At 33.2% G+C, this 22,221-nt stretch overlaps 2 protein-coding genes across 2 annotated transcripts; both read right to left on the bottom strand.

Moving 5' to 3' along the window:
* Window positions 1-3,404: 3,404 nt before the first annotated feature.
* LOC124440520 (collagen alpha chain-like) lies at window positions 3,405-9,137 on the bottom strand. Its single transcript, XM_046990913.1, has 17 exons — window positions 9,120-9,137; window positions 8,435-8,542; window positions 7,698-7,751; window positions 7,502-7,555; window positions 7,372-7,425; window positions 7,197-7,250; window positions 6,893-6,946; window positions 6,525-6,560; window positions 6,237-6,254; window positions 6,054-6,071; window positions 5,780-5,836; window positions 5,608-5,670; window positions 5,469-5,516; window positions 5,195-5,323; window positions 4,840-4,914; window positions 4,082-4,300; window positions 3,405-3,880 (listed from the first exon to the last, which is right to left on the bottom strand). The coding sequence occupies exons 1-17, from the start codon at window positions 9,135-9,137 to the stop codon at window positions 3,734-3,736; spliced, it is 1,206 nt and encodes a 401-aa protein (XP_046846869.1). The 3' UTR covers window positions 3,405-3,733.
* On the bottom strand, window positions 7,501-22,167 carry LOC124440521 (collagen alpha-1(III) chain-like). The gene is made up of 51 exons (XM_046990914.1): window positions 22,150-22,167; window positions 21,966-22,019; window positions 21,722-21,811; window positions 21,580-21,648; window positions 21,348-21,395; window positions 21,216-21,269; window positions 20,626-20,679; window positions 20,460-20,513; window positions 20,166-20,219; window positions 20,031-20,084; window positions 19,882-19,926; window positions 19,639-19,737; window positions 18,979-19,176; window positions 18,789-18,842; window positions 18,230-18,274; window positions 18,110-18,163; window positions 17,930-17,983; window positions 17,452-17,505; window positions 17,070-17,123; window positions 16,389-16,433; window positions 16,246-16,299; window positions 15,947-15,991; window positions 15,798-15,851; window positions 15,585-15,638; window positions 15,429-15,482; window positions 15,244-15,297; window positions 15,073-15,126; window positions 14,756-14,800; window positions 14,641-14,685; window positions 14,493-14,546; window positions 14,324-14,377; window positions 14,178-14,231; window positions 13,777-13,830; window positions 13,342-13,395; window positions 12,930-12,983; window positions 12,795-12,848; window positions 12,461-12,514; window positions 11,983-12,036; window positions 11,830-11,883; window positions 11,657-11,710; window positions 11,340-11,393; window positions 10,874-10,927; window positions 10,538-10,591; window positions 10,316-10,369; window positions 10,196-10,249; window positions 9,652-9,705; window positions 9,493-9,545; window positions 9,363-9,416; window positions 8,435-8,542; window positions 7,698-7,751; window positions 7,501-7,555 (listed from the first exon to the last, which is right to left on the bottom strand). Exons 1-48 carry the CDS (start codon window positions 22,165-22,167, stop codon window positions 9,380-9,382), a joined length of 2,718 nt encoding a protein of 905 aa, XP_046846870.1. The 3' UTR covers window positions 7,501-7,555; window positions 7,698-7,751; window positions 8,435-8,542; window positions 9,363-9,379.
* Between the last annotated feature and the right edge of the window lie 54 nt (window positions 22,168-22,221).

Raw genomic sequence — 22,221 nt, forward strand, 5'->3', positions numbered from 1 at the left:
TGAAAATCATGAACTATAGTCTTTGGTATGAAGATGTGTGAAAATCATGATTTATATTCTTTGGCATGAAAATGTGTGAAAATCATGGACTATAGTCTTTGGCATGAAAATGCATTAAAATCGTGGACTATAGTCTTTCGCATGAAAATATGTGAAAATCATGATTTATTTTCTTTGGCATGAAAATTTGTGAAAATCACTATTTATTCTCTTTGGCATGAAAATGTGTGAAAATCATGGACTATAGTTTTTGGCATGGAAATGCTTTAAAATCATGGACTATAGTCTTTGGCATGAAAATGCTTTAAAATCATGGACTATAGTCTTTGGCATGAAAATGCGTTAAAATCGTGGACTATAGTGTGGCATGAAAATGCTTAAAAATCATGGGCTATATAGTCTTTGGCATGAAAATGCGTTAAAATCGTGGACTATAGTCTTTGGCATGAAAATATGTGAAAATCATGATTTATACTCTTTGGCATGAAAATGTGTGAAAATCATGAACTATAGTCTTTGACATAAAAATATGTGAAAATCATAAATTATAGTCTTTGACATAAAAATATGTGAAAATCATGAACTATAGTCTTTGTTATGAAAACGCGTGAATATCATGAACTATAGTCTTATGCATGAAAATATGTGAAAATCATCAACTATAGACTTTGGCAGTCTTTATAGTTAAAATCGTGATTTATAGTCTTTAGAGTGAAAATCTTGATTTATAGTCTTTAGAGTGAAAATTGTGATTTATAGTCTTTAGAGTGAAAATCGTGATTTATAGTCTCTAGAGTGAAACTCGTGATTTATAGTCTGTAGAGTGAAAATCTTGATTTATAGTCTTTAGAGTGAAAATCGTGACTTATAGTCTCTAGAGTGAAAATCGTGATTAATAGTTTTTAGAGTGAAAATCGTGATTTATAGTCTTTAGAGTGAAAATCTTGATTTATAGTCTTTAGAGTGTAAATCGTGATTTATAGTCTATAGAGTGAAAACACGTGATTTATAGTTTTTAGAGTGAAAACGCGTGACTTATAGTGTAAGGAGTGAAAACGCGTGATTTATAGTCTTTAGTTATAAACTTGCCTGATTTATAGTCTTTGGTTTTGAAATTGCGTGATATATTGTCTTTAGAGTGACAATGCGTGTTTTATAGTCTCAATATTTTTATAGTTTCAATATTTTGTTGCCATTAGCGCCAAGTCTTTCTACAAAACGAAAATCCTTTTTGCTTTTATTTTCCAAACAAAACTTTTCAAATGTAACTTAACATGAAGTATACACAACTAAAACCATAACTAGTACGAGAACTAGAAAGTATTTTTCTATATTTGTTAGTTTTCGTGTGTCTGTAAACATTACAAAAACTAAAGCGTTTTTCTTCAAAGTAAAACTATTATGCGCAGGATACTTACGAGTTACGAGCTCCGTACAACATAGCTAAAAAAGCAAATAAAATGTTAAACAAACATCAGTTTTGGATATGTATTTTGATTTTTACCCCAAACCATTATTATTAGTGGGTTTCCGTGGACTAACAAATTTACAGCCTTTCATATTTTCCATTTAGTTTGGCTTTCTGAAAACATTCATACATGCAACCTTATTCCAAACATCATGTTTTAAAAAAACTAGACTGTAGGTAGTTTTACGTACAAATCACGAAATAATCCAAGGAGAAACTCGTGTAAAATATTGGATATATCCCGTTCATTCTTTCGAAATAAACTAGTACTCGCTGCAATGTTTCAGATGTGCATAAATTCAACGATGTCACTGTTTTTAACAGTTTTCACAGCAAAATTTTCCATTTTAAAATACGTATTTTAATAGTAAGCATCATAACTGACTGAATAAAGATCATGCCCCATCACCTTTCATGCCTCAATTCTTTTCTATAAACGTTTTTTCTTTTAACAAAATCAAAAAAGACCTCGGAAAAAACCATAGGCGGCCCAGAAATCTGTTTAGGTTTTTTATGCAATCAATTTGATTTAGTAAATATATTCCTTGATTTATATGCAATGTTTGTCACGCGCGCTATCTCGCGTAGAGTTACACGTGTTTATGGTCTTATATTTTGACAAGGTAGGCAACTCTCTACACAAAATTAACGACCGTTAACACAAATACTTTCACAAAACCGTAAATATCTCTTGACTTAATAGAAAAGCACGAAAAACAAATACAATAATACATCTCATTAATAACGAATAATTTTACAGTAGTTTTGCAGTTTTTTAACATTATAATGTATTTCCATGCACATGCAAAATGCGAATGCATTTAGGATTTGTGGCAAATATTTCTCAAAACCTATGCTAGGGACACTTATCTAAACATTCGTCATATTTTTGAATGCTCAAACGCAATACAGATTGGCTAAAATTGTTTTCTCATTCATTTAGATTGGCTATAATTTTTTTTGATTATTTTCACAAAAATTCAGCAAATATTTACAGCAAAGTTATCTTTTTTATCTCTCATTTTTCCATTGATTGTTTCAAATCATCAAGGACTGTTCTTACCGTCTCTTTTATCCATTTTTATAATTAGACTTTTACAGCTTCTTCTTTGTTACATATTTCATTTTGTCGTTCGGTTCTTTTCTTCCAAAGCATATTCAACTGTTTTCAATTGTTAAATAGTTGTTTATCAATGATAAACGAAGATTCGTAAAAAAAGCAAATTAATGCCAATGATCTGAGCCGGTTGCTTAAACTGCAGGTAAAAAACGACTTTAAAATCAAAAAAAAACCTTGGCTTTTGTAAGAATCTTTAAATATGGCAAACTATTGTCGTGTTTACGGATATTGATAAATGAGAAAAGAAAATTTAAGAACAAATTCATGGCGACATTGCAACGATTAAACTATGGCAGAAAGTACGGATTTCTCAAAATTGACCCTTATCTTCTGTGTTGTACAGTACGATGTATACTAATCATATTTGTGTCTTGGCAAGGACAGCTTTATTTTATTTATAATAAATTGTGAAAAGTGAAACAGTGCACACTTCTCAAAGTGATTCACATGCATTACTCGTTGATTGTCTAACTTTTCTTACACTCTTTGCTGAATCCTTTGTCTTCGCTTGTGAGATTATGTTTATTTCACTCGTGTGAACCAAGCTTATCCCTCAAGTAGAGATTTCCTCACAATGATTCAATGTAACTATATACAGCAAAGTTTCATAGTTTCATGAATGCTTATTCAAATATCTAAAATTCACTGTAATGAATAGTTTTTGCTATCAGTTCACTAAATCAGTTCCACAGGCGACGTTTTGTACCGGTATCGTGTATACGCCGGTCAAATTTAATCCAAAAAGGGGACATTATTAAAATCTCCCGAACAATCTGAACGTATACACGCATAAATAAGTATCAATGAAACAAATGGTTTGAAGGTGTTAGCCACTAAAGTTTAATTAAGACAAAAAGAAAAAAACGCAAAAGCTGACAACTACAGGTCTTTTGACAAAAATGCTAACCATTAAAAATGGATGTCAAAAATAAACCAGCAAGTAGTTACTAAACTACTAATTCTAGTTTTACATTATATGACATGCTATTTCTATGACTAAAAGCAATGTCTACAGACTAAAACCAAGTACAAATTAAAGAATGGCGATAAAATACAAATAAACCAAACATTTATTGATATTCATGATTGGTTATATATATTAGAGTCGGTTATTTTGTTAGATCATGAGTTCTTTATCGTTTTTTCTACGCAAAACAAACATCTCCCAGTTCGATGCCAAATTCCTGATCTTCAGCATTTGATGAAAAAATTGCTATGTCTCGAATTGGAAGTCTTGCAAGATTTTCCGCTTTTATTTCAAGGATCGTTTTTCGCCATACGTTGTCATTTATCTTGAAAGAAGGAGATGGATTAAGTAAAGCAATGTTTCCATAGAAAGCAAAACAAACCCAATTATACAGTGGCGACTAAGGCAGAGTAATTTAATGAAATATTTACAAAGGGAATTGGGTTATAGCTTACAAAATATCATGGTAGTGAGTTCAGCTAAGGTTCAGCTAAGGAATAAAGTTACCATCACAGAAAAATATTACCTTGCACTCGTCAATCAAAACTTTAGGTCGCAGTTTTCTGGGAGTTAAAGCATGATACTCAACATCATTGTCTCCTCTCAGTTTTATTGAATGATCTGCACCGCCATTGATATCGTACCAAGCAACTGAATTCTTACAGTTATACGTTATACGTTGCCAGCCAGATTCACTGAGCATCCTGAGAAAACGAAGTTGATTTCCATCGACCGTGTAACGAAACTACCAAAAAAATCATATAAATCCAAAACGTCATAATTATTTATGTATATTTTGGGTGAATAAGGAGCAAATGAAAGACAATAGATTTTTGTGTACATAGAAGCTAAATCTACAGTAAAGTACGTTCGGTTCATTTTTTCACTCGTGCATACAATGTGCACTGTGGACACTACAACGTCATCAAATCATTCTAAAGATGGCAAATACCATGGTGAATGGTAAAAGTAATAAGTTAATAGTTCTTAAAAGAACTGTTTTAAGTAAAGAGCCCAAAAGGGAAATGACGCTCAAAAACCAATCCCGTCCTCTGCCGACAAAAGGATTATGTTTTCAATTTATCCCTGTTTTGAGCGTCATCTCCCCTTTTTGGAGATGACGTACACTATTTCTTGGCATTATAAATATCGGTAGATTTTAAATTTTCATTTAGCAGACGTTGACGCCTGAGGAGTATTCTGCCGAGGAGTATTCAAAAGTGTTGTTGGAGTCAACAGCCATGCATGCACTTTTGCAAACATTAATTCAAAGATGAGTCTTACATGGCTTGTTTGCGTAAGATCTCTTTGAAACCAAACATGTTTACCACGCTGGGTTATCCATTTTTGTTTAGGTATCTAAAAGTAAATTTTACACAAATGGCAAGTCAATGTATAAAATAGTAAGATGTGCCTATATATTTACTATAGATAAGAAAATAAATAAAAAAATGAAGATTTTCTCATACATTTTGTGTTTTTCCAGTAAAACAGGTAGAGTTGTTTATAAAATCACAATCGACAAGAATGGCATCCTCAACAGCTCCACTATTAGGGTCTATCCAGTACTGGCCTGTAATGAGTAATGGCGTCAATACTACAACTTTTGCCAAAATATGTAAGGGGGTTTAATAATTACCACTTTGTAAAGTCGGATGAAGCATTTGAGATAACGACAGTTTTGTGCTGGATATTTCTTAGACCCATCAGGATTTTTGTAAGAGCTGGTAACGCTCAGTAGTTTTGTTAATTCATTAATAGAATAACTCTAAAATAAAATACGCTCAGCTATGATCGAATTATAAAAATTCACAGGACACATTTTATACGTTTATAACCTTTCAGATAGAAAAATGATGAAAAAATTTGTGTCGATTAGGACAAACTGCCTAACATTATTTGCAAATTCATACCTCAAAGTTTTCATATTGATCATTCAGCTCAATGTAATTAGCATGTTTCTGCAAAACAAGAATTGCATTTGAAATCATTTAAGATTACCTTATTAAGCATGCAAATAACAAAATGTTTAAGATAAATTCCTTTAATTACTTTTTCTCCTCGATAATATCTGAACGGTCCTTTTTGACCAGTTGTACTTGGACCACGACGATTCTTTAAAAAATATATTGAAGCAACTTTCAGAAATCCAGTAAACGAATAACTACAGTAAAATTTACTTTATTCTCTTTAGCATTAACAATAGCATCAATATAAATCTTACCCCACTGCTACTTGCGTAACCAGGACTTCCAGGTGGTCCAGGAGGACCAGGACGACCCTAAACAAACACTTTTCATAACATAATTCAACCTAAGAAAAATTGGAGCTGGTTCCTGGTATCGAAATCTTTAGGAAGACAAAATATATTGTGTTACTAATATTATGGAAACTTGGCTTTGCGAACAAAGTTATTGAAAAGAATGCTCGTGTATCGTGGGCTTAAAAAATCATCAAAAAACAGAAATTACGAATTCAACATTTCAATTGGTAGTTACCGGTGCTCCTCTTACACCCTAAAAAAATAGAAAATAATACAATCGTCCAAAAAACGGCAAGAAAATAAACTTGCAAAAATTGACATAAAACATGGACAAACACATGTAAAGAAGAATTTATAAATTAAAAAACGATGAACATAAATTTTTATGGTGATTATAAAAACATTATATCATGCTTACCTTGAGGCCTCTTGAACCCTGAAAACGAATGTAAAAATTCTTAAAGATTTCATGTAGTTCATGTGTTTATCAAATATATTAGGCGTCACATAGTTCTCCGACATAATTACATTAAATATAAATGATGTAAATAGTTTGAACACGGGAGTATCGTTTATAGAAAGAATCGTGAAATTTAGTGCAGTCCTAACGACTGTTGGTGCTGGTTTTGACTGTCGTTGTGACTTCCTTAGCGGTTTTCATCTTTTTAAAAAAATGAATTATTAATTTCAAGCAACAATAACTTACAGAGGGTCCTTTCACACCAACAAAACCAATGGAACCCTGGATAAAAGAACATGATGTAAAGATGCTTTCTGAAATTGGCGCATTTCATATATTGCAAAGCTTTCTTTTATGATTTGTTTGAAATCACTTAAATCACTGGGCGTTTATATTGACAAGTACACTAATATAGAGAATTCAAAAAATATTTCAAAAAAATACTGATCGAAACTTTTGGAGCAAAGTTATCTTTGGTTATTTCAAAAATATATTTTCAATGGAACTATTTTTCAAGAATTTCTAAGTAATGTAGTCACCAGATTATGTAGTTGTCAGATGAGTCTGCACAACCAAAAATGTTACCATACTGTTTAAAACAATAATATAAATACCTTTTGACCAATGAGACCTTGAGTGCCATACTGTCCTAGACTGCCTGCATCGCCCTAATAAAATAAACTCTATAAATCGAATTCCAATTTTCGCTGCTGCCAGCTTAGTTGGTGTACACTAACCGAAAGGTAATTAAAAATTATTATAAAGAGTTTTTAATTTGTCAAAGGAATATTGTTAGTAAACTTGAGCAATTTGCGAAGTTTGAAAAGAAGTGTTTTTACTCTTGCCCACCAACAAAATTTTTTAATTAGCATTCCAATTAACTCTTCTAAGTGAAGCTGTCATGATCTTTGTTCCTACCGTTGGTCCCTTCAACCCCGCCTCTCCAGCTTTTCCTTGCTTTCCTCTCTCGCCCTAAAATTTGTAGACGGCAAAGAAAAGAATATGGGAGTTTAAATTGAGTTCTGAAACGATAAGGTACTTTGAATGCTGGCTAGTAACAGTAGGAGAAGGCGGTAACTAAATGTTTACTTACTAGTTTTCCAGGATGGCCAGGAAGACCCATTTTACCTGATTCACCTTTAGAACCCTATGAATACATTTAAAAGAGGAGTTAATGTCAATAGTAAACGTCCTTAAAGAAAAACAAATGAAGTAAAATTTACTCTACGTCCAGAAGATCCTTCACCACCAGGTTCCCCAAGAACTCCTTTGCTACCCTTTGTCACATAATAAAAGTCAATTTATATTGGTTAATTATATCTGTGTCTAGAATTGTCAGCATTATCACACCTACGTATTTATCTCCTCGACTTCAACAAGTTTAAATGAACAACAATGAAGCCTTAACTTAATTTGTACCTTATCACCGGCAATTCCTGGATCTCCTTTAAAGCCTTTACGACCTGACACACCCTATATTTTGGAATATTTCATTTAAACTATGACAAACAATGTGAAACAAGGATGTAAAAAACAACAACAAACAATGTGAAACAAGGATGTAAAAAACAATGACAAACAATGTGAAACAAGGATGTAAAAAACAATGACAAACAATGTGAAACAAGGATGTAAAAAACAATGACAAACAATGTGAAACAAGGATGTAAAAACAACAAAAACAATGTGAAACAAGGATGTAAAAACAATGACAAACAATGTGAAACAAGGATGTAAAAAACAATGACAAACAATGTGAAACAAGGATGTAAAAAACAATGACAAACAATGTGAAACAAGGATGTAAAAAACAATGACAAACAATGTGAAACAAGGATGTAAAAAACAATGACAAACAATGAAATGGATAAAACAATGACAAACAATGTGAAACAAGGATGTAAAAAACAATGACAAACAATGTGAAACAAGGATGTAAAAAACAATGACAAACAATGTGAAACAAGGATGTAAAAAACAATGACAAACAATGTGAAACAAGATGTAAAAAACAACAACGAACAATGTGAAACAAGGATGTAAAAAACAATGACAAACAAGAATTGGGGAACTTTAGGTAACATTTGGTAACATTTGCTTTATAAAGTTATATGATAGCAGTTCACCATATTTTTACTATTATTGAAAATGCTTACATCATAGCCGTTTTCTCCAGGTCGTCCTTCTCTCCCTCGACGCCCAACAGATCCAATCACGCCATTTTCACCTGGTTTACCAAGTTGACCAATGTCTCCTTGTTCACCCTTAGGAAAAAAATAAGCTAACTTTATATAGAAACATTCCCCTCCACGTTACAAACGTATACATACGTATAATAAACGTGTACAAAGTGTACAAACATGTACCCTAACATAAACGTATTGGAAAAATTAATGACGAACATAATATTTCAAGGACAGAAATTTGATATAATATAAGTAGTAAGTTTTCAATACAAAATATTTTTAGAATAATATGAATCACCGTAAATGCTCGCTTTAGCACCGCAGCGCTTATTTCATTTTCCGATTTTGAATGCGCGCTTATGCGTAAGTGGCGCTATAAAGTTACTCAGATGCGGTGCTTAACCGGAAGCGGCGCTCTCAAGCGAGCCACAGTAAGTAGGTGACAGAAAAGGTAAGGCTGCAGAAAAAGAATAACAATATATACGTAGCTGTCTATTTATCATCTTGTCCTTTATAAAAAGTCGTCTTATAGTCAGTTCCCTGTAACCTAATATATCCAGAAGATGTCTTGTGTTGAGAGAAAATGTTAATTTTTATAAAATATCAAACGGCTCTCCTTAAAATACTAAGCTATAAATCATCATATTACGTTTACTTTAACGATGTTTAGCATTATCTGCATCACTGTTCTGAACACAAAAACATTCCTCTATTTCATTTTAGATGCATTTGAATTTGATGCAATTGACTTCGGGGAAGAATATCTTGTAAAATTGTTTTGATGTCTGACATAAGGAGCATGTTTAACGCCAGTAAAGTTGCTTCACCTTTGCGAGAATGCAAATTTTTTTTGAATACTTAGAGTCTTTTAAGGCGAATACAAGAAAAAAGTTCATACTGGAGATCCTGGTGCTCCTAAGTTTCCAGAATTACCAGAAAGTCCACGTTTTCCCTAGATTTAGATGAAAAAAATTGACAAGACCTGTATGAATACAAACTGTTTCAAAACATGTCATATTGAAACTTACAGGTTTTCCACTCGCCCCTGTCCTCCACGTATTCCTTTTGGGCCTTCAGAACCCTACATGAAGTATCGAAAAAGATATTGATGATAATTAAATGATTATTATCAATATCTTTTTCAATATTAAGTTAGAGAATAATAGGAACCGTTGTATCTTCATCACCTGTTCTCCGGATTTGCCATCATTTCCATTCTTTCCAGTCTGACCGACTTCTCCCTGTAAAAAGTTGTAATTTAAATTTAATGGCATAGTCTTCATAATATTGCATTAAAAAATAAAATGTATTAATAGTAATTTATGGAAGATAGGAAAAAGTAAAACTGTCACATATTTAATTATTGACGCGAATACAAATGAAGAAATTAGATATTGTTTAGTATGAGAACAAAAAATTGTAACATATTGTAAACCACGAGAATACAGAAAGTTGGAACACATTGTGATCTTACCAGTTCTTATTAGTTTGTTACATATTTTTATATAAGTAAAATTTCTTAGGCAAATTATGAAGATTTGAAATATTTTTGAGCTTAATATTGTTGAGCTTAAGATAGAACAAACAATGTAAATAACGGTTGTCATAGCAACCGTTAACATAAGCATTCACACCGTACATAAAAATTGCTATATAAATTAGCCAATATGAATTACAAGTACACACACATCTTTTTTACTCTATCAAAACACACGAATTGACTTGTTTTACCATAGCACCTTGAGGTCCAACAGGGCCTGTCTGTCCTCTGAACCCAATATTACCCTAAATAGAAAAATAAAATGTAAATGCAATTCTTTTGAAGATAGCAAAATTTCACAAAAAAATTACCCTTGTTCCCGGTTGTCCATGAAGACCAGGAAGACCAGTAACTCCAGGAGCACCCTGACAACAAATTGTATTATGTACATTGTCTTTCCATATGGTTATCAAACACAGATCAGTGATCCATGTAGCAATAAAGTGACAAAACATAGAATGGAACAAGCTATAAAATTCATAACTATAAAAAATTTGAGTGAAACGCCTGCCACTAAAGAATTGAAAACTTACAGGTCCAGCTTGAGCACCAGCCTCTCCATGACCCCCAGGAGAACCACGCTCACCCTGAAATTTATATAATTATCAAACTCAAGTGAGAGACTCATGATTTTTGACTTTGTTTGAAAATTGAGATGAAGTAAAAACGATCTACTTTCGCTTGAGTTCCTGTGTAAACTCTCAAGGAAACGTACCGCATAAAACTACGATCAGATTATAAAGAGACTTTCTGTTATGATGTGCTTAAACTGAGCACAGTATTAACTGACTTTCCAAATGATGTGCTTAAACTGAGCACAATTTTAATAATTGCGGAGAAACAAGAGAGCAACTGTTTTTTTTACGTACCATAGGACCAGCAGAACCACGATCGCCAATATATCCTTGCGACCCAGGAAAGCCCTGTGCACAAAATAAAACAATAAATGAGATAAAAAATGAAGAATTTGAGTAAATATGTCACTGAGGTTATTGAAAATCAGTAATTTTACTTATATTGCAGTCGAAACAGGCACAAAGTCGAAACAAATCATACTCTGAAATAACAATTAAGTGTTTTATTTTAATGTCGCTCGAATGTCAATGTTTATATAATTCAGTTGACATTTATAGAATTTTGGGTCAAATGCATCCTTAGTAACAACGCTAGTGTTTCAATAAACGACCGAAACGCGATCATAAATTGTTGCAAGTTGAGAAAAATATTTGTTGTTCATCAACAAGTGGCAAGATAATTTAATGGAAAAATTCGCAGTCACAATTCACTAAACCAACAGCAAAAAACAAATGAATCAATACGGCATTAAGAAACAACCTTTCGACCATCAGTTCCACGAATCCCAAGATCTCCCATCGACCCTTGCTCACCCTATCAACAGAAGAAAAAAATTCACAATCATAATGAGTTTCTACATGTAAATCATTGCCTTTTAATTAAAAAAGTTTCTGTAGTTCAAATGCAACATAAAGGAATGAAAATACAGAAACCGCGGCCGAGAAAATAATTAAATCTTGTAAAATATTTTAGCAATGATTGAAATAAAATAGTTTTCCATCAACATTGTCTGTTATAGCAGCGCTCATATAGCTAGATAATTACTTACAAATAATTACTTACAAATAATTACTTACCCGCTTACCAGGTACACCAACTTCACCTTTATCTCCCAGAGGACCAGCAAAGCCCTAAAATGAAAAGTTGTTAATATTGTGAAAAGAAAATAAACAATTAAGCTAACAATAGAAATAAAGGAAACCAATACTCAAAGAATTGCCAAGAAATATAAGTCAAGAAAATCCATTACCACAAAGCCATCTTCTCCATTTTGACCGGCGTTACCACGGTTGCCAGGTGGTCCCTATCAGGAGAATAACAAAAATGAACGATAATCTCTTAGTAAAAGTTCATACGCAACAGTAAAAAACAAAGATAGTAAAAATTTAACAAGTAATCTTACATCCGCACCCCTCAGTCCAGCAAGACCTGGCAATCCATCGTCTCCTGTCTCTCCCTGAAAAAAAATACATTGTCAAGATCATAAACTAACTGAGAATCGTCTCCTGTAAAAAGCAACGTGCGTACATCTTTTAAGACCTTGGTCAACTAAATATAACTATTATTCACTATATAAACAATGTCGGTTCTGATTGGTGAACTACCTGCAAATAATTCTCGATATCTGTAATTATGACGTCATGTATATAAATAATTCCTGATATCTGCAACTATGACGTCTTATCTTCGTTTCGGCAGACAACATTGACCTTGGTCTGAATAATTCTAGCTATCACTACACATTACACTAACTGCATAGCTAGCTATAGGTGAAACTAAACTGTTTCATCTTTGAAAAATGGATAGGAGTTTAAAATATTGTGATACAATATCCACTTATTTTCTTTCAAGAAATACTGAAAATAACAAATTTCATCAACCTTTCCTCCAGTTTGCCCAATTTCACCCTGAAGACCACGTTTTCCTATGATACCCTGGACAAAAATGATGATCAAAAAATAAAAAAGTACAAAAAAGGTATGATATTTTTACGTCTCTAAAAGTTTCATACCCGCTAGCAAGAAATATGAAAAACATGTCTACCATTGTTTGCCGAGGACTTAGTCTCAACATAGAAAAACTAATATATAAAACTACTAATCACTATTCAAATTATAGATTAAATGTCGACGTGACTGCTAACGATTTAGCGTCTAAATGCTGAATCATATATGCTTATAGCTAACTTCAGTTCATTGATTTGCTAAATTTTACCGGATTGCCATTTTCTCCAATAGATCCTTGTAAACCTGGATCACCACGAGCACCCTATAAAAAACAAAATTTGATTTTCAACTTTTTCCCTAAAATTATCTTTCTTCCTTCAAAATCCATAAACTTAAAATTCACCTGATATCCTTTTTGCCCTGAAGATCCAGTTTTTCCAGTATCTCCAAGGGGACCCTATCAAAAGTAAAATTAACTTTTCATTACTGAAAAGCATTTCTGTTCAAAAACTAGCCACAGTAGTTAAGCTTTTGGTAAAAGATGACAGATGTTGTCAAAAGAATTTAGCTTTACGTAAGTACAAAAGCAGCTACATTAGTTTAGATTGAGGAATGAAAAATACAAGCGGTATCATTACTGTATTCAACTGTTAAGAAATTGCACTGCGTTGAAAATTGGCAAAAATGTTGTAATTTTCTTTTTGATTAACAAACAGAAGCTGCAGGCTGGTATAATAAGAGTATATATTGTATACATTTCTTTGACTTTAGTGATAATTGTGCTGATATTAAAATCTACAATGGGCAATACATACTTTACCCCCACGTTTCCCAGGATCTCCATCAGAACCATCTGGACCATCAATGCCCTAAAATGTTTCAAACTTTAAAAGCACACACTAAAATCAGATCAATGTCAAATTCCATAAAAGGTTGCAGTGTTCAGATCCATCAGGCTAACATATTTATTCCAAAATAATGGAATTGCCAATACGTTACACAAGCCTACGTCATGTTGTCAATAGTGTTATGTAGGCAAGTGTGGAGCCAATCGCCATTATTCGATAAATCATAATTGAAAGTACCATATTTTGACTTGCAATTTGTGATACAGAAGAACATAATCAGCAGCAGTAAAATCCCTCAAAATATGAGTTATTATAATTTATGTAAAAAGCAAATTGATTTTAAAATGCAGATTCACAAAATAACTTGTAGATATATGTTCAAGTACATAAAATACAACTTGCCTTCATCCCAGGACTACCATTTACACCAGGAGCACCCTTTTTACCAGGAAGACCCTTGAAATATATTTTTACATTATATAAAAAGGTTACGTATTAAGTTCATGGTACTACAGATAAACCTTTTAATCATATAAAAAATCCCAAACTGTTTATAAAGAGCCTGGATAAGACATAAATAAAACGAACATGTTTTGAATCAAAATCAGGAACATCAATAATGGATGTGTGTGTTAATATTCATATTACGTATGCAAGTTCTACCTTATTAGTTTCTATTGAAATAAATTGTGATTAGATATTATAAATTTATAACATATGAATATTTGAATATGAGCCCCCTCCCCAATTATCAATCTTTCGGCGACCCCGAGAAGTAAAATCTCCAACAATTATTTACGTACCATTGCACCCTTACTCCCACGTTGACCAAGTACACCAGTAGCTCCAATCATTCCCTGAAAATAACGATACAAAATAAGGATATGATATGAATATAAAGTATTCATCACACAAGAAATAGTGCTTGGTTGTTGAAATTTTGGCTTGCCTTGCTTCCACGTGATCCATGAATACCTATGATACCAACGGGACCAGAAGTACCCTGGAAATTAAATTGACAACTAAGTCTTTGAGTATCGAACTGTTAAGTTAGTTTTCCATTTGGTCCACCATGCTATGAAAACCTTAAACACTTTCAAGCAAATAAAACACATCACCTTTTCTCCAACGCTTCCTCGCCCACCTGCTGAACCTTGAAAACCAGGTGAACCCTGCCACAAGAGAAAAATCTCAAAATTGAATTTTTGAGTTAACTTAAATCAAGCAGTGAAGAAAACATGGTAAAACAAGAAATATCATACAAACCATTTCTCCATCTTCTCCCATTCCCCCTTCTGTACCTTTCTCACCCTGTGAAAACATTTAAAATATAACGTTACGCAATTTTCTTCTCATTGTCAACAGTTAAATATCAAATTACCTTTTCTCCAGCTGGACCACTAACGCCTATGTCGCCAGCAAGTCCCTCATTTAAAAGGAGTAAAGCACACACTTAGCTTTAGCTTTGCTATTTTACGTAATGGGGGTTGTGATGTATGTCCTAATTACATAACAAACATGATTTCCTAGAATAAAGTATCTCACAATTTGGTTTTTATTTACAGCTGTAGAAAACTTGATGAAAATATCAACGTTCAGATATACTGGGCAGATACCTCATTAGGAAGCTTGACATTTACAATTTCAATAGATTTATCAACAAAAGTCTGAAAGCTAAATAAAACGACGGATTCTTACCACTTCCCCGTCTGCACCGTCTTTTCCTGGCATTCCCAAGTCTCCGTCGTCTCCCTAACAATATTTTGACCACAAAAACCAGTTCATAAAACCTTTTATGGTATGAAGTTAAGAACACTCCATTTTCGAAAGTTTTGTAGTCAAGATTGAAATCATAATTTATTTACACACCACTACTCCTGGAACACCGCGACTACCCCGATCACCTCTCTCTCCTTGTGGTCCCTTTCAAAATGTCAAAATGTCACAAAAAAATGTTGTGAAAAATTTTGTTGTCAAGATTAAGAAATATCGATGTTGTTCAACATAACGGTAAAGTTTTATTGTTTGTCTATTTGATCGTCAATGCAACTAACCATAAACCCTTGAGGACCGATCACTCCAAGATCCCCATCTTTACCAGTTATACCCTAAACACATGTATTTTTTTTACAACAAATATTTGGAAATATACTTTTATCTGAAACTACATCTATTGTGACTGTTAATAAAATACCGAGTTAAAACCTTACCGGTGGACCTGCGGGCCCTGAAATCCCAATTTTCCCTTGAATACCATCTTTTCCCTTCAACAATGACAGGTAGACCTTTTACAACTCGGTGACAACAGCGTACATAACTCAATTAAGTCAGTTACTTTCTTTTATCTTCATCGTAAACTTCAGATTCATATGCACACAAATATTTTTTATTCATCGTGAAACACGCGTGTTATAAATACGTACCGCTTGCCCATTAACACCTAAGATTCCTGGAGGGCCTTGCAGTCCCGGAACACCCTTTATAAAAGAATATATACAAAAATAAATATTTCCAGAAGTATGAGTGCTAATGTGTACTAAGCATCTACAACAATATTTGAAAAATTATTTACTTGTCGACCATGTACACCGATATTTCCGTTATGTCCAAGTTCTCCCTAACAAATAAAGGGGGAAACAATAAAAGATTAAATTTTTCAAAATTGCAGAATTTTTCATCACACGTACATTTTTATTGAGCGCAAATACGTTTTGAAAAAAGCTAAAATGTAAAACTAAAGAATGAAACCTAAGTATGAAACGATGTCAGATTTCCAAAATTCGAAGATTTAAATTATAAATTAGGGAACACCAAAGCTTAATTCAGAATAATTTTATAAACGATGATATAATGAGATTTTTTTAATCTTACAGCTTTTCCAACTGAGCCAGATTTTCCAGGAGAGCCCTGTCGTCCTTTCTTTCCCTTAAAAAAACAGGTCCGCTTAGCTTTCAATTACCTCGTTTGATCTAGCAGGTACTTCCATTTTATTTGAAGTTCGTGAAATTTTTTACCCTTTTTCCTCTGCTTCCACTGAAGCCAATCGATCCATCATTGCCCTATAACATGTAAACAAAGTTTTTGCATCAATATGATATAATTTATGAACGGCATCAATATCCTCTCAACCAATCAGAAATTTGTAATTTTGCCCTAATTTCAGGATTTTAAATCAAATTCAGCAAGCACAAAAATCGTATATTAGCAATAGGCAGGAGAAATTACACTATTCTGATTGGCTTTGAGGATGTTTGGCATGATGGAGTAATACTCACAAGCAAGATCATACTAATCCTTATAGTTCCCATCACTCAGATTTGGCTTTTACATTTGACAATACACGTGTAAACAACTTTCTAATTGATATCAGATCGGAAAGCCAATTGAGTCAAACTTCGTTTTTCATTTGAAAGATCGTTCATATGGTACACAGAAGTAATTTCTCTCTATCAATTAAAGAAGCAGGGCAAAATTTCCAGCTTTCCGATTGGTTAAAAAGCCAAAGTCAGGTTTATAAAATATGCTATACCATTCTGAGTCCCAATTTTTATGACCACATACAATTTAGTCAAATAATTTATAATATATAACTATTTTTTTTGATAAAGTATTGCCTATCTCTTGACGCAAAGCACAAAAATATACGATATTCCAAGTAAAAATAGGGGAAGAGTGTTCTAATATTATATTAACACCTTATAGCCCTTTTGACCAGAAGCTCCACGAATACCATTACCACCATCATCACCCTGTTTCAAAATGATCATAAATAAAAATACGTCTACTCATTTATAAAGGTAGTTGATGATAATACAGAGCAGAAAAAATAACTTGTTTATTGATTACTTCCACATTGCAGCCACTATATTCTCTACAGTACACTGTTTATGATCTTAGACTTAAAATCATATGTATTGTATGACTAGTGTGTACACGAATAAACACACGTTATAAAAATTGTTTCATTTCGAGAACAAACTCTCTCAAAATGAACATTGGTGTAGGTCTTTTTTTTGAAACCCTTTACAACCTTTGATATATTTTGAATAATAACTGGAGAATGATTTGACCAGATACCTTTCTACCAGGAAGACCATCATTACCGTCAGCACCAGGCTCTCCATATTGACCCTAAAAAATATTTAAATCACGTGATTTGATTTATTTCATTCATCCATTACAAAATGAGTTTGAAAGACATACTCTTAAGCCCGGTCGACCAAACGGACCCCGGGACCCATCAAACCAATGGCACCCTACATAAAAAGAAAACTATGTGAATGGTTGGCACAAAGTTGTCACATGTATTTACAGGTGATATAAGTGATACAAATCACAATAAAATTGCTCTCATGCTTACTGTATAAAAAAGGTACGTATACTAGGCGGCTAAGTTTGGACTAAAACATGGCTTTTTAAATGATAACTTTCTTAAAGAATGCCTTTTGGTGATAAATGCCTTTTCAAATGCATTTCTGTACACAGTTTGTCATGTGTCAATGCAACATATTTCTTTGTGTGACAAAACATTGATAAAAAGTTTAAGAATGATTGCCTGAGTCCCTTCTCCACCATTGCTTCCTTGAACACCCAATGATCCTTGATCTCCCTAAAATCCAATAAATGTATAGGATTCACAAGGAATTTTTTTCGAAATTGATGCCATTTTTTTATGATAATCACGCCGTACAACATAGTGTATTTAAGTAAAATGAAGATAAATTTTATAACTTACTGTTGAACCTTTATCACCTCTTTCCCCTCGACTTCCAGTTTCACCCGTTTCACCCTGAAAGATGATTTGTAATTCTTGTAAAAAACTGTAAAAAATTAAAGTGTATGTTTTTCAACATACTTTATCCCCTCTATTTCCTAGACTACCTTCAGAACCAACCGAGCCCTAAAACAAAAAAAAAAATGCATTGTCAGAACGATTTTTTGTTCAGTTTATTGAAAGTATTATTCAAATTTTTAACTCCTGAAAAAGCTAAATCATTTGAACTGTCCATTCGATTTAACTACGTTGACAAAACATAGCAGATCGAAAGTACAATATTTGACAAAATGACATATCATCGACATAAGCACGAGGAAAAGCAAAGAAAAAACAAAATACAAAAGAACGCAACAAAGTGTCTGACACAATCATCGACATAAGCATAAACACAGAAACTTGACATGAGCGTGAATTGAAAATTGAAAGAAAATTGCTAATTATTTGTTTGCTTCAAACTCAGAAGCATATACTTGGCTTTATTTTCTCGTTTGGGCTTATGTCACTAGTTAAAACTAGGCTTTATAGACTAACAACTCAATGTGTCACTCACAATGGTTCCATGAAATACTATATTGTACATTATCACTACATTGTAAATTTGTAATCATATAAATAGCCAAATTATCTATTTAATTACCATATTTCCCATGGGACCAAGTTTTCCTTGACCACCAAACAGGCCTGGGTCACCCTAGGAGTTAGCATGTAAAAACCTGTCGTTCATTGAAATACATGTTTTCAGATGGCATGCTTTCATTTTAAAGAATGAATTTAGGGACGTGTGTTATCAATAAAAAAATATTCTTCAACTTATCTATTAGACGCACCATTGAACCTTTGTAACCCGGGTTTCCGATTGGTCCCACATGCCCAGCTGAGCCCGGTAGCCCATTTGGCCCCATGTCACCGCGCCTTCCATGTTCACCGGGTATGCCAGTGTCTCCACGTAGTCCTAAGCCACCTGGCTGTCCTCGTGAACCCATAGGACCCCGTCTACCATGACTAGCGTGATGTCCCATACGACCCTAGTAGCATTTACAACTATTTAAACAACTTTTGCAACTAACTTATTGATTTAATAAACATCTACGAATCGAGAATTTGAGAATGTGAAAGTAACTCAAAACTACATGTCGATGACCGTTCTCCACAACGCATGTCCACAGCTTGAGAAAACTTCGTACGCAGTTTGAAACAAAGTTCCAAAGCTGTGGAGAATGAACCAGGCTTTTGTCTTTGTATGAAACATATTTTACTTTTATAACTCTGTTTCTCATGTTTTATGCAAAACAACGATGATTTATCAATCGCAGAATAGACCGAGAAAATGTTTTGAAATACAACCAAAATGTCTGATGTGTTCATTATTTATTCGTTAATTTGTATGCACATTAAAAATACGTCTATTTCCAACGTCAGCAACATTTTAACAAACACAAATGGTTTGGTTATTCCCAATTAAAATATATATAATTTTGTGCTTTTACCTTAGGACCGATAACTCCATCTTTCCCCACTGGTCCTTTCTTTCCTGCTTTTCCATACTGACCACGTGGTCCCATGCTACCGGAAACGCCGTCACGGCCCTGTACACAAGAAGGCATAAAAACTTTTAAAATCCTTTACAAAAGGGTGGGTTAATTTGTACATTTAATTTCACCAAATACTTCGCACATTTGCACGATCCTTGAATGAAAATGCATTTTAGATTGGAGACCAATAACTCATACCTCTGTACCAGCTTCGCCCTTATCACCGTTTTCACCAGCCGTACCCTCAAAATATCCAACATTACATAAAATTTTTGAAAATGAAATATTTTATGTAGTACATAATTAAAATAATTGCGATGTAGAAAGTATTATTAAATATTCCTTACTTTCTCTCCCTGAGCTCCTCTCTCACCAACAAATCCAACGTCACCTTTCCATCCCTAGAAAATAATATCACTAAAAATGAAAATGACTAAAGGCGAGTCCGATGAAACGAAAATCAATCTTTTTGATGATCTTACAGCATGACCCTTTCTGCCACGAATTCCAGGATTTCCATCTTTTCCAATAGCTCCCTACAAATAAATAATTAGTTTTAGAAGTAAATAATAACAATTAAGACAAACTAAATAATATTTGAAAAGAGTGCTTATAATACCGGTATATAAACATTATTATATAATAGTCATACAATCGTACATATTAATGCAAAATTCTCAATCATTCATCCAAATTAACCCATTCATGAATTAAGAAAAAGCGCATTTTCAAAATTTCCTTGATGATTTCTCTTTCATGAATCTTTAATCACGTACCTTCATACCAACTGTACCAGGACGTCCAGGATTGCCGTGGTCGCCAGGATTTCCCTGTAACAATAAGAAGATAAAAATTCTTCTAGATAAATGCGATATTATGTACAACAATAATGAAAAGCCAAACATATCTTTTTGTATTAAATTTCATAAAATTGAAACTCACGCTCAAACCATCGTTTCCACGTAGACCATTTTTACCAGGAGCACCTTGACTTCCCTATCAACAATAAAAATGACGAGTAAAACCAACTGACTATCTTTGATCGAAACTTGTACATTCAACTGATTATCTTTGATCGAAACTTGTACAGACAACTGATTATATTTGATTGAAACTTTTACAAACAACCTATGACTGTTGATCGAAATTTTAGTTCACTTATTATCTTTGATCGATGGATCATACAGCATACTCAACGGTTGTTAGGAATATATAGAATACGTCATCTTTAAAACAAAAATGATGTCATGAAGAAGAGTGTTTTATTTGTCGTTGTTGGAAAGTCAATGGAAAAAAGTGCATAACTAAAACAAGCGAAATCTTGAAAGCTTTTGATTGTACAGAAAAAACAAGCAGAGTGGAGTTGTGTTATTATTGACGACCCCATGGCCTAAGTCATCATCGGACAAGACATCCCGGAGTTTTTTGAATATTTTTAAGGTACATTTCCCCCCTTATTTATCATGAAAAATCTTCTAATCTATATACGTCCTTATTCATGTTTTTCATATTTCCACCACATTTTAAAATACCTTATTTCCAACAATGCCTTCAGGTCCTAATGGTCCATATTTACCATCTGTACCCTTAAATATTTAATAAACAGGCACATTTTATTGTGTTGAGCAGAAAGATGTGAAATAACACATTTGGCATAAGCTAACCCGAATTCCAGGTTTTCCAGGTTTTCCAGGTGGTCCAGGCTGAGGTGGCTAGACAAAAAATCAATGGATTTCATAAAATACATTTTGACTATAACAAAATGCGTCGATCGTAATAACAACATCACCAGTTCACTTCTCGCGTCGCAACTATAAAGCTCCGACATTTGCATACTAACTAACGCGTTAGCAAGTTCATAAATAATTCAATTTTTTGTAAATTAATGAAGTTCACCATTATGTCTATCCTGTTTCTGTTATCATTAGGACCAGGTCCTTTGTTGTCGGACCTTCCAGGGAGAATCTGCGAGTAAAAAATAGACGCCTAATATCATACACTTATCACGAGAAGATAAATCTAAGTAAAAATAACTTACAATTGATCGAATGTAACCAGGATAACCAGGAAGACCTTTGGCACCTTTCTTGCCTATACTTCCCGATTCACCATATGCTCCATATGGACCCTTAGTGAATAGAATTACTGCATGCATCAAATTCAATTCGAATAATTTGCTCAAATTCACCGATTGTATCAATAGAATTATGATAAGAAACCTTTCTAAAATAACAATAAAATAAATAAATGTAATATACGCCATATTATAGTTATTTTTGTACCTTTGGACCTTGTCTACCATCAAGACCAGGTTCACCATCAGGACCATTTTCCCCCTCAAAAAACAATAACAAAATGTAAAATAATATATGTTACGATTTTTCCAATGATCATGGTTTCATTTTCAGTGATCTTTTGGACCAGAAACATGTGGAAATACTACAGTTCGTAAATGGTGTGAAAAACAATGAAATCTAATGACATTTTTCAAATGTTTACGTCACATCACGTGTGTTAAGCATTAAGATTTTCTCCTTA

Source organism: Xenia sp. Carnegie-2017, unplaced genomic scaffold, assembly GCF_021976095.1.
Source record: "Xenia sp. Carnegie-2017 unplaced genomic scaffold, XeniaSp_v1 HiC_scaffold_2, whole genome shotgun sequence".
NCBI classification, from domain to species: domain Eukaryota; kingdom Metazoa; phylum Cnidaria; class Anthozoa; order Malacalcyonacea; family Xeniidae; genus Xenia; species Xenia sp. Carnegie-2017.

Excerpts from the sequence above, each read along its gene's own strand:
- LOC124440521 (XM_046990914.1), bottom strand. Across the intron at positions 21,270-21,347 it reads CTGGAAAACCTGGAATTCGG|GGTACAGATGGTAAATATGG; the intron begins GTTAGCTTATGC and ends TAAATATTTAAG. Across the intron at positions 13,396-13,776 it reads ATGGTAGTCCTGGGATGAAG|GGCATTGATGGTCCAGATGG; the intron begins GCAAGTTGTATT and ends GAAACATTTTAG.
- LOC124440520 (XM_046990913.1), bottom strand. Across the intron at positions 5,671-5,779 it reads GTTACGCAAGTAGCAGTGGG|AATCGTCGTGGTCCAAGTAC; the intron begins GTAAGATTTATA and ends TATTTTTTAAAG. Across the intron at positions 4,301-4,839 it reads ATCTTACGCAAACAAGCCAT|TTTCGTTACACGGTCGATGG; the intron begins GTAAGACTCATC and ends TTTTTTTGGTAG.